General features: G+C 37.4%; 1 protein-coding gene across 1 annotated transcript; it reads right to left on the bottom strand.

Annotated features, from left to right (window-relative positions):
* Positions 1–6,898: 6,898 nt before the first annotated feature.
* Positions 6,899–12,025, bottom strand: LOC139945421 (uncharacterized). The gene is made up of 4 exons (XM_071942771.1): positions 11,690–12,025; positions 10,876–10,888; positions 8,801–9,085; positions 6,899–7,272 (listed from the first exon to the last, which is right to left on the bottom strand). Exons 1-4 carry the CDS (start codon positions 12,023–12,025, stop codon positions 6,899–6,901), a joined length of 1,008 nt encoding a protein of 335 aa, XP_071798872.1.
* Between the last annotated feature and the right edge of the window lie 1,058 nt (positions 12,026–13,083).

Below are 13,083 nucleotides of genomic sequence, written 5' to 3'. Positions count from 1 at the left end.
CCTAATTTGCATATTCGGCTAATTGTTTAATATGACAACACCCGTTAAATTAAAGGTAGTGACCCAAGGAATATTTTAAGCATAGTTGTCATCTATACCCAGACACTACTGCCTATGTCAAAATTTATACTTTATTCCACCTGTCTATCATATGAAAGGGCTTTACTTATGTAGTCTGTTTTCAAGGTGTTTTCAACAAACATTTCCCTTTCGGTTAGTTAGTCTCTTCTCCAGTCGTCATTATGCATAAGTTCATATGTCCTCAACCACACAAGCTATTTTGAAAATCTATACATCATATGAAAGGGCTTTACGTACGTAGTCTGTTTTCAAGGTGTTTTTAACAAACATTTCCCTTTCGGTTAGTTAGTCTCTTCTCCAGTCGTCATTATGCATAAGTTCCTATGTCCTCAACCACAAAAAGCTATTTTGACAATCTATACATCATATGAAAGGGCTTTACATACGTAGTCTGTTTTCAAGGTGTTTTCAACAAACATTTCCCTTTCGGTTAGTTAGTTTCTTCTCCAGTCGTCATTATGCATAAGTTCATATGTCCTCAACCACACAAGCTATTTTGACAATCTATACATCATATGAAAGGGCTTTACGTACGTAGTCTGTTTTCAAGGCGTTTTCAACAAACATTTCCCTTTCGGTTAGTTAGTCTCTTCTCCAGTCGTCATTGTGCATAAGTTCCTTTGTCCTCAACCACAAAAGCTATTTTGACAATCTATGCATCATATGAAAGAGCCTCACGTACTTCACAAAAATGGTATGTTGGTGACCTTCTCTTGACCTTTTGACCTTTTTAAACCGGAAGTGCCTGTAAAATGCTTTGAAAAGGCATTATTTAAAGGCTTTTAGGTTGAAATGTACACTTTTTGATGCTTTACCATAAAATTATTTCACATCGAGAAAACTGTTTGGTTTTGATTTCTTTGCAATTTGGCGAGCTATTAACAACACTTTTTTCGTTGATTCAAACACTGACCCAACAATAGCCGAACACCTAGTGTTTGTTTTTACAAACACTATATCTAGTTTATTTTATATTTTTATTTTAGGGGTAACCAACTACATTTTGTACTCTGATTGCATGTTTGCGTCGTGTGCAAGCTTGCGAAATCTCTGAATGTCATCCCATTTGTGATGAACCACTTTGGTAGTTCTGAGGACTTTTCCAACACAGTTGATTCTCCGCGATTTGCCCAGTTGTCGGCCTTTCTCTTCAGCGTTACAACATCTGAAAATTTGTTGTTATGCACCTACCAATTCAATGCAACAAGGTCAACTATCTTCACTATCTCAGCAGGCGAGAAACTTCGCCTTCCAATGATTCCCCTTTGCCTCCTCCTCGCGTTGCGGGACAACGGTCTTCCTCCTTGCTTTGGTCTGGCTCTCCTATTTGCAGGTTGACAAATATCTTCTAAATGACCGTAGCCAGTCCAGTCACTGTATAAATACTCGTTCTGGACAATGAGATCACGCTCCAATGAATTACATAACAAATCCATGACTGTTCAGCTCAAGCGCGTCCCCGCTTAAGAAGGCGTTACGAGAGGTTTAGTAAGTAACGCGGTAGTAAAGCGATACGAATGCTTCGTGAATAACACGAAGGGCTTACTAAAGTCTTACTAAAGTCTTACTTAGAGCCACGTAAGTGACCGATTTACGAGGGCTTCATGAATAAGGCCCCAGGTCTGTAACTTAATATAGGTTTTCTCGGTCAAATTTTGCAAATGAGCAGTCAATTTCATTTTCATGCGTTCGAATTATACTGTTTTGCCTTTTCCAGTTGTTACTGCGTTTCAAATTCAGAATTCGGCCGTTCAATTTCGTTTTAAGTCGAGTCAAATTCCCTTAGCACTATGTTCAATTTAGCGTATCGTCATTCTTTTTCGTGACATACACGCCTCAAGAAGCGTCTGTGAATTTGAATGCTGTTTTGATGAATTGTTAAATTGAATGATTATTTTGTTAAATCGAATAACGTAAAATTACATTTGACTAGTCTTAAAACGAAAGCGAATGACCCTTTTCAGTAGCATTCAATTTCGTGCCAAATAGAATAAGCTGGTGGTTAAATTGGCTGCTTATTTTCCGAAATTGACCGAGAAAACCTATAGTACAGTATTTAGAAATGTTTGGGGTGTTATAAAACAAATATTGGCTGCTTTTACTCGTGCATTGGTTTAAACTATGACTCCCTCGGTGATCCTCGGAGCATTCTATTTTCACTCGGCTTCGCCTCGGGAAAATAGAACGCTCCGGGAATCACCTCGGGAGTCATAGTTTTAACCATAGCACTCGAAGCAGTCAATATTTGTATAATATAGGTTTTCTCGGTCAAATTCGGCAAATGAGTAGCCAATTTCATGTTCATGCGTTCGAATGAAAGCTGTTTTGCCTCTCCAGTTGTTACTGCGTTTCAAATTCAAAATTCGGCCATTCAATTTCGTTGTGAGTCGAGTCAAATTCCTTTAGCACTATGTTCAATTTAGTGTATCGTCATTCTTTTTCGAGACACACACGCCTCAAGAAGCGACTCACGAATTTGAATGCTGCTTTAATGAATTGTTAAATTGAATGGTCATTTTGTTAAATCGAATGACGCAACATTACATTTGACTAATCATAAAACAAAATCGAATGACCCTTTTCAGTAGAATTCGATTTCGCGCGAAATAAAATAGCTTGATGGTTAAATTGGCTGCTCTTTTTCCGAAATTGGCCGAGAAAACCTATATCAACCTCTCCCCATTACTTGTTACCAAAAATAAGGTTTTATGCTAATAATTATTTGAGTAATTGCCAATAGTGTCCACTGGGGGGGGGGGGGTAGTGGCACCATAGGCAGGTGGTTTTAGGTCACGTGCATGCGTCTCCCCCAGTTACGCCACTGCTTTTACAAATATCTTTTTAAAGATACCTTTTACTAATCATGACTATTTATTACAATTTCTAGTCACTGATAAGCTGCTCGTAATGCGAATGATTTAAAAAGTGTTTTGGGATTGGTTTTTGACCTTCAAGTTTCAAAAGTGCTACTTTGGCTAATACTCTGCTATAACTCGTTGGCTTGTGCAATTTAAAAGGGAGCTTAATCTCAAAATCGGGATAATATAAGTTTTCCCGGCCAATTTCAGCAAAAAAACATTCAATTTCATTAACAAGCATTAAAATTCACGCAGTTTCCCCTAATCCCCTCAAACTAGGGTTTCTTTTTAGCTCTTAAAGCCATTGGACCCTTTCGGCACAGAAAACAAAAAAGTTCACAGATTTACAAATAATTTACAGGGTTTACAAAAGGTAAAGGTGAAAGACTTCTCTTGAAATATTAGTCCATGAAATGCTTTACTTTTTGAGAAAACGGTAAAACAATATAAATTCTCGTTAGCGAGAATTACGGATTTGTTATAAACACATGTCATGAAACGGCGAAACGCGCGAAAACAGGAGTGGGTTTTCCCGTTATTCCCAACTCAGATGTCCGATTGAGCCTAAATTTCCACAAGATTATATATAAGTTGTAACACGAAGTGTGGGACTTGGACAATACTACCGAAAGTGCATAATGGCTTTAAAGCATTCGATTTCGTTTTCGTGCACACATGATTGCATTTTGATCGTTCAGATTCGCTTCAGTCATTCTATTTCATGTATAGGTATTCAAGACTACACTTTGACCATTCTTAAGTTGAATTTCTACGACCTATTTGCAATTGATGTATTCAAATTAAGACCCACCGAAGCGAACATGATTTTGCTGCTAGTTTGAGTTTTCTTTTTCATTTATGTGCAACGAGTTTCAACTTCTTTGCATTCAAATTAAAGACGACTTATAATGGCTTTATGACATGAGTAATTGGAAATTAGAGCTCCTTTACTAACACAGATGTTTTCCTATAGGTGTTTCCATGTTCTTTACATTATTTACATCATTTTGTTTTCTTAATTGTAATAATTGTTCCCTTTGCTTGCCTTGTTACCCTTAAAGTTAAAGCCTGTATCCGATAACATTGAATTTTTTTATTGTTTTGCTTTAGCCTTGTTGTCTTTGTTTTTGCTATGTCCAGAACTTGTCAAACAAGAACGTAACGAGTCCTTTTTTTAGGGAAACACTTAGCTTAACATCATAAGGGTTTGTTCTCAAATTTACAAATAAGTTAAACTCAATGTTAACCTGTTTTTTTTCTACTCGGGTTCTTTTCTTTGTTAACACATTTTGTTTACGGAAGCAAGGGTTCGTTCTCAAATTTACATATAAGTTAAACTCAATGTTAACCTGTTTTTTCACAGGTTCTTTGCTTGTTTGTTGTACATTTGTTCTATTTGTGTTATTGTTCTGGGTTATATGTTTTGTCTACATCTTCTTCTTCTTAAACCTTCAATGATCTGACGTGCAAGACATCTTGGCATGTAGGTCTGGCTATGGTTATACCATCTGACGCAGAGTATAAGCACATAGGCTTAACGAAGAATTTTAATTTGAATGCAAACATTGCCCATTAATGAAAATGAATGGTTGACCAGCTCTAGCTACCTGGCTTTAACGAAATTGAATGAGTCTGGCGGCCTGATGAAATTGAATGATGTAAGTTGACCAGTGAATGCTTAACTGTTGAAATTGAATAACTCCTTTTGACTCTTGAATGCTGAATCAGAGCGCATTCATTTTCAAAACGAAATTGATTGAGCCAGGAGTTAAAATGAATGGATTTTTGCTGAAATTGGCCGGGAAAACCTATAGTTGATTGCTCAACAGCATACTTGAGTAAAAAGGCTAAACTGATCAACTATTTTAAGCATCCAAACGAAGTATATTTTTTTTAGACGTACCATCTAGAACACTTAGAGGACAGCATACTTACTAAGTTAATATGTGTTCTACGAAATGATTACACATGTTCAAAATTAATTCAAAAAGTTTCTGAACTAATCGATGAAATATAGGTCAATTTCGGAAAATGAGCAGCCAATTTAATTTTCATGCGTTCGAATTTAAAGCTAGTTTGTCTCCGGTTTTTACTGCGTTTCAAATTCAGAATTCGGTCATTCAATTTCATTTTGAGGCATTCAAGTTCCTAGCACATTCATTCTTTTTCATGACACACAATCATCATTCAATTAAGCCAAGCTAGTTCGACTAGAAATTTTGCTGATTTAATCATTTTCAATTTCGCAAAGACCAATTTCGCTCATCGATGATACGACTAAAGAAATGCGAATAAACAGATAAACTGATAAAGGGCAACTGTTTCGTGCCTTCACTTTTAAATCAAGCGAACCTTATTTTCTTTATTTTATGTTTCCAGTAGACTTTACCTGGGGGGCCCACTATTTTTTTTTTTTATTATTTTTTTTTTCGGGAGACCTTTAATGGGTAACTGACCAAGACCTGAAATTTGAATATGTTTGAATGTTTTTTGTTTTTTTTTGTTTTGTTTTAATGTTTACCAATCATCAATCTGTTGGCATGCCAGACATCTTGGCATATTAAGTTCAATAGTGCCAAAAAAATAACCGCATGCCTTTAGCATTCGTAAGGAAACAACAAGTTTTTTTTAAGATTGCACAAATTACAGAATTGACTATCCCAAAATGAAATTGAATGACTAAACACACCCCTCAAAACAACTCCTGCGAATTTGAATGCAACTTCGATGAATTGTTAAATTGAATGATTATTTTGTTAAATAGGATGACATAAAAGTAGATTTGACTAGTCTTAAAAATAAATCGAATGACTCTTTTCAGTAGCTTTCGATTTCGTGCGAAATAGAATAGGCCGGTGGTTAAATTGGCTGCTCATTTTCCGAAATTGACTGAGAAAACCTATATTAATCCTAATTATAAAATATCTTTAAAATTTCACTTAACACCGACGACTACTGACGAGTACTTCCGCCACGTGAATAAAAACAACTCTCTTATCGTGTACGTACACGAGACTCAAAATTGATCATGTACGTTCGTGATTATTTATCATGTACGTACGTGTTAACTTATGGTGTACGTACAAATAACTGATCATGTATGTACATGATGACTCGTTGACGTAAAACAAAACTTATTGTGTACGTACATTTTAAGTATAAACTTCTCGTCTATACGGACCAGCATGTCAAAAGTTGTCCTGTACATACACGATAAGTTACCGTGTACGTATACGGTATATCCAGACTTGTTGTGTACGTACATAATAAGTTATTGTGTAAGTACGTAAATTTGATTTATCTTGTACGTACACAAATCCTTTTAATTTATAGTAAATTTATTCACACTAAATCTAAACTTATTGTGTTCGATTACGATAACTTTACCGTACACATACACGATATCGTTTCTGTCAGCTATCGTTTCTTTAGCCTTCCAGTCCAACGATTTCACAATGCTCAATCAACGTTGATAAACATCCAGCATTGACGTGTTGATGAATTAATGACGATTTTTCTGGTGGACTTCTTGTAAAAAAATGAAAGCAAACTGAAATTTCGAAATCCTTGGGTTACGATCACGGATGGGTTACGAGTCATTATTATTTTTAACGAGTAAAAGTATAAACAGGAGTAGATCTCTACTTCAAACCTAGCCTAGTCCGACAAACCTTGCACGGAAATCCTGAATGTTGAAGGGCCTTGAGCATCACTGAGTGACGGATATGAGCGTTGTACAAAACACGCCACTATTATTATCATATATTTATGATTTAAATTAACGTTTCGCTTACACAAAAATAAAATGTAACCTATCTAGTCCAACAGTGATACATTGAGTGACCCATCGGTGATGATTATCAAGCACTGACGAGTTAAACATTGAGTTAAAGCAGATATTCAGAAATAAAGTCAACGTGAAAACTATGTGTACGACTGCCTACTATATTGAAACTATGTTAGATGGCTTCGTAATGACAGTAGTGTACGATGCTGTTGTCTGCTAAACCGTAAATACTTTGTTTAATAATGTGATACGGATGGGATCCCCCAGTTTTGTCTTCAGATGTTGGGATGTCTTCCTCGTCCCAACGAAAATACTCCTGAGTCGCATTCATGCCTTGGACGGCCTGGCACTGCTCCGAGTTATACGGGAACAGGTAGAAAGGATTCTGAGTAGGCAAGCTGATCGGCTGGGATACGTCACCATCGGTCATGCAGCAGTAGTCGATACGGGTATCCTGGTCGTACACTCCTGATGGTACGATGCCTTGCACTTCGTTTTGGTTGTTGCTGTCTTCGTCATCCCAAAAGATGAAACCAGACGACATCACTGTCAAAAGGGAAAGTAAAAATTCCTTTCTATTGTGACTTTTCTTAGAAAGAAACTAGCGTATCGGCAGTGAAAAGAATAGGGGTACGGGAGGGAATTAAATCGTTTGTCCACGGACCAAATCGCATTCAAATTGGACTTGGTAATCTTAGCCCTCATTGTTTTTTGTTATTTTTACTTAGTGGAGAAGACATGGGGAACACAAGTTCCTGCGCACAGAGACGAAAGACCGAACTCAATCTATATATTCCCTCCGATCATTGAGCAAGGAACAGAAAGAGTTACAACTCCAGTCTTAATCCCCGAAGCTCAAATTAATCCGATTAGTGCTGCATCAACCTCCAGTGGAAACACTATGGATGTGCACCGCAGCGCCTGTAAAAGGCTGTGACACATTCCGACCGCAGCGAGCTCTTTGTACCCCATGTGTGTTACCGCCTTTCGCTGCCATCGCTGGTGTCACGTCGTTTTCCATTTATAATTAGTGGAGTGGTAAAGTAGCAACACACAAGTTCAACGCGTGCGCAGTCACCTTTTGCATGCGCACAATGCTACATTAGAAACTGTAGACTTTGAGCTTTTGACTGAATTTTGAAGCAAACAAATCGGCCTTTCTTATGATGAATTATGACATTTGTTAGGTTTTGCTGATCGGGAAAATTATGAAATTATGTGGTATTGATTGTTTTATCATGAACGGAATGTCGGTGGTCTCCGGCCGCTGAAAACGAATTGAGATAAAACAGGGGAATATAAAATGACTTTATTTCTTTTTACTTATAAATAATTTCGCGTAGGATATTTTTGGTTAAGAAGATTGAGAGAAAGGTAATTATTCAACTGATTTTGTGTTTGTTTAATAAGAATACTACAAATATGTAATTATTATTGCATTTTTGTTTGCCAAAATCATTGAAATGTCGTTATTCTTAACTTAAATCATCCTTGCCGTATGTCGTTGGTTGAGAAGGACGCTTGAACGCATTGCAATCTGTGTATTTTTCTGTAGCGTTACTGATGGGTAGCTAGTTATTTATACTTCGCTCGTTAGGAAATGCGCCCGCAGATGTTTCTGCCGATTGGCGCTGGTCGTTATACACTTGTGCGGCACCATAATGTAGCCCGAGCCCTAAATGTAGCCTTTTAGGGCTCGGGCTACATTATAATGCCGCACATACGCTCGCGGTAACACACATGGAACCTTTGAAGACGACTGGTTGTAACTCCTTCTGTTCCTTGCTCTATGCTCCGATCCTGCGATGTAAATATTTTCTCTCCTTAACCAATTTTGTTATATTTTGACCTCTGGTCGCAATGAGAATTTTGTGATTAAAGAATAAACCAATAATGAAGGAATGAAGGAGTGAATGAATGAATGAATGAATGAATGAAATGAATGAATGAAATGAATGAAATGAATGAAATGAATGAAATGAATGAAATGAATGAAATGAATGAAATGAATGAATATGATAAATTGATAATATGACAATCTATAATTACAATGAGAAATGAAATCAAAACTTACTTCTTGGACAGCTTGGTCCGTACTTGAACACACAGTATCTCCCCTGCGGCCAGTCACTCTCAGCCTCGTCCGTATGATCACGTGTCTTCATGCAGAAGTTCTGTGTCATGTCGTCTCTCTCATACGGTCCAAGGAGATGAATGCCAGTGGATGGGTACCAGTAGTTATTCGATCCTGTGTCTTCCGTGTCTTGATAACGGGAACCAGTTTCCCAGATGACTCCAGTTGGGCAACCACTTGTAGGCGTTGGTAAACCGTAAACACCAGAGGGCCATATGAGACAATCTGCAAAAAATATAAATAATACAAATAACAATTAAAACGAATTAATTCACCTTCGGTTCACCCCCCCCCCAGAAACAACTAAAATTATTGGATTGATGGATGTCAGTTGAAATCTCCTCCGACGAAAATTGATAATAACTCTAAAACATGAGAGCCTGGTATTCCCGAACAAAGATATTTACAAAAAAGGAGATCGCCAGTAATTATTGCTTAATATGATAAGCGATAAGTGAACCGATGTCACGTCAATCAGGGGTCGCAGGTTCAACTCCCGCTCTAGTTAATTTGTCTTTGTTCCCGCGCTAGTTAATTCCCCCGACAATAAATTAGTTTCCATGTTCGTGGTACTAATGTTTTAAGATATTTAACTCTTTTTGATGCTTCAGGGAAGGTAAACGTTCGGTCATAACTCCTAAAAATAATCGGTTTAAAGTACAGCAGCTTTTGATAGTATAATGCAGTTGACAAATCTTTTCGCTTTAAAGTGATGTGGTTACGGAAAAAGATTTCAGTTTCTATCCCCGAAATTTGAATATTTTGAAAAAATGTAATTGTTAAAAATGTTTCTTATGTTGTGTATTCCAATACCAATAATTCTTTCTGCGTGTACTTAACCACTCCGGATTTTTGGTGATATCTCTCGAACGCTGCCAAGTTTTGAAATGTAATTGTTTGTCACGATTTATATGTTAAAAAAAATAATTAAGTGCTTGGGGGGGGGTTAACTCCGCCTACCCGTTTTGTGACGTAGGAAAAGGAAGACTTTGCCTCGATCAAACATAGATCCCCCCCCCCCCCCCGATGCGTAGATAAACACACGTGCAAAAGTACATGTAATTCTAAGACGTGAGTTTGTACGCTGCGAAAAAGTTTTTTTCTGGCATTTTTCCGGCAATGCCGACCAGGTGTATTGCTGCTGGATGCAGCAAAACAACTAAAGATGGGGTCAGTCTTCATCTCTTTCCTGCAGATCCCAAGTATAGGCGGTTGTGGGCTGCGAAAGTCAGATTAACTAGAGCAAAGTGGTCCGGTCCGACGTCTTTTTCAGCGCTTTGCAGCGAACACTTCGAGCCGTCGTGCTTCGAATCCGGGATACACCACTCACTTGACATGACGAGAAGAGCCATTCTTAAACACGACGCCGTCCCAACAATTTTTTCAGCTAGTGGGAAGTCGAAGAAGGTATCTGAAAGACGTGACGAACCCAGAGGAGCATTTGCTAAACGTGAAAAACATTCGGGTAAGTTTGAACTTGAGGGTATGTTTTTAGCTTTTGCCAAGTGACACGATTTTTTGTTGGTACCGCATGCGATTCACCGTGCGTGCAGGTCCTATGTGACCGTCCGCACATTATACAGCAGCCATAGTGCGTGCGTGCAGTCTGCTCCGTGGCCGTTTTTCTATAATAATACGTACCCACATCTTACAACCCATTTGGTCACTAAAACGTCGCATCTTTAAATAAAAATAGCAGCAATAGCGTTTGTAAAAACCACTAGGCGTTCAACATGTTCAAGTTTCAATGTACGTATGTGTGTAAAATCGTGTCTAAATTTGTTTTGATGTGCCATGTTCCCAGACGTAATGTACGGGGGCCTGACTACACATTTTCTCTTCAAATATCGCGCCTTGAATTACGTCAAGAACAGCGCCCTCTCGGGTCGGGGTCTACTCGTAAATTTGTAAATACAATCAAAACTAATATTTTTAAACCTTAGTTAACTTTTTATTCACATTCCTCTCATAAAAACACATATTTTAGTGACAAAAGCTTTATTTAAAAAAAATACCACTTCCAGGTGACTTTAAATAGAAATTAAACTAATGTGATTATAAAAGTCAGGTCAGGTAAATTGTTGACATTATGTGCTCACGGTCAGAATTTGTTATATTTTTTAATACTTTGTTAGTGGAAGGGCCTTGTGGTTGCAAGTAAACAAAATTGCATTCTCAATTCAACATCATTTTATAACATGTTGCCATGGTTACAGCTTTGTTGGCCATTTAAGGCAAATTTTGTAGTTTTAAACTTGACCAAACTTTGTTTGACAAAGTACTACGTTTTGTGGAAAAATGTAAGTCAGAGAATATACTCTAAAGTGTAGATTCGTGACTACAATGTACTTCCTTTTGGGTCGTACATTCTATCCACGAATCTACACTTTTGTGTTCATTCTCCTTAACTAACTAAAACTTCACAGTCATGGTACTGACGTCACTCGCTTAATTCTCTAAGTAGACGTACTCTCTAAAGTGTGAAGAAAAAAAAAACACGCTTTGAAGAGTCATGTGACGGACAACTCTTGTTCGAGTGGTCTATGGCTCTTTTAGATTGAACTTTGCATCTTTTTGAATAATATTTCACTCTGTCCTGGAGTGAAACCCCTCTAACTGAGTGAAATAACCACCACTCTTTTTTAAGAACTATATGACGGACAACTCGAAATGTAAAGAATGGTGTAAGTCACTCTTTTACATTAAGAGAGTAAACACAATGTCACAAACTTTCAATTAATTGTTGGCAGGTTGGTCTCTTTGAAATACATAGTTATTTATATACAGCTTAAAAACCAACAACAATTATTTGTTTGTGCTTTTAAATACCTTGCGTAAATTGTAAATGTAGATCCACCCAGTCTTTCCGCTCAATCCACCAGAGCTGTTAGCGTGGTTAGCGCCGCTAAACTCACACTGCCCTCCTCTCAGTTGGAAATTTATAGAGATGCATTTCGGGTCGGTGTGACATGCCCTTTTGCAGATCTTCTGTCTCGGAAAGGTTTCGTTCTTGTAGACATTTCCGGTTAAGACGAAATCAACAACGACACACCAAAACGGCGTGGACTCAATGGTATGCTTTACCAACCCATCAAATGTGCCATTTGAAACTGATATTATCACAAGAGTTAACAGAAAGACGAGACTGAAAAAGCAACCCGCCATTCCAGTTTGAGTGCTGGTATTTTGTTATCGTTTTGATTTACGTAGCGACTTTGGTTCTGATCATAATAATACGAATACGACTATTGAACGAATATTGAACACTTGCACCTAAAAATAATAGAAGCGAAGGCCGAATAGCGGGAGGAGCTTGCATTATATAAAACTGTACTTAAAGGTACAAACTGAGCCGTTTTGTACTTGAACCATCAATGTAACGTATTTTCATTTTTCTTTTTCCTATTTGTTTCCTGTTTTTTTTTTTTAAGATTGTTTTGTAACCGCATGATAGCATGACAATGTTTAACGAAATGTATGTGCATGACACAATGTTATGGGCTCTTGTCCCAATTTAAAGTCACCTGGAAGTGGTATTTTTTTCAAAATAAAGCTTTTGTCACTAATATATGTGTTTTGATGAGTTGAATGTGAATAAACAGTTAACTAAGGTTTTAAAAAAAAGTTCTTATGTTATTTACAAATTTAAGAGTAGACCCCGACCCGAGAGGGCGCTGTTCGTGACGTCAATCGAGGCAGACTTTGCGTGTAATGCGTAGAGTAAACACATATGCAAAGTACATGTACGGACCAAGTCGTAAGTTTGTACGTTCCAAAAAAAAAAAAAAAATTGTTGTTTTCCGGCAATGCCGACCAGGTGTATTGCTGCTGAATGCAGAAAAATACATTTTTGAAATGTACCAACTCACGACTTAGACGTACATGTACTTTGCACGTGTGTTTACTATACGCATTGCAGGCAAAGTCTGCCTTGAATGACGTCACAAAAGGGGTAGGCGGAGTCAGCCCCCAAACAACTTTATATATTTTTTAAACATATAAATCGTGACAAACAATTACTAAAAAAATGTTTTATTGTTTGTAAGCATATATTCTTATGTTTGAAAGAAAAATACAAATATATCTCCAGGTGACTTTAACTGTGCAAGTTGAATGTTATTTTTAAACTGAAATTAACAACATGGGAGGGGAGGGCACAAGTGGTGCATGCACATATAATTGTTCTTTAAAGAATAATTCCTTTTTATTTTCATAAATATCCC

Source organism: Asterias amurensis, chromosome 12 (genome assembly GCF_032118995.1).
Source record: "Asterias amurensis chromosome 12, ASM3211899v1".
Taxonomy (NCBI): Eukaryota; Metazoa; Echinodermata; class Asteroidea; order Forcipulatida; family Asteriidae; genus Asterias; species Asterias amurensis.
This window is presented reverse-complemented; position numbering and strand designations above follow the sequence as displayed.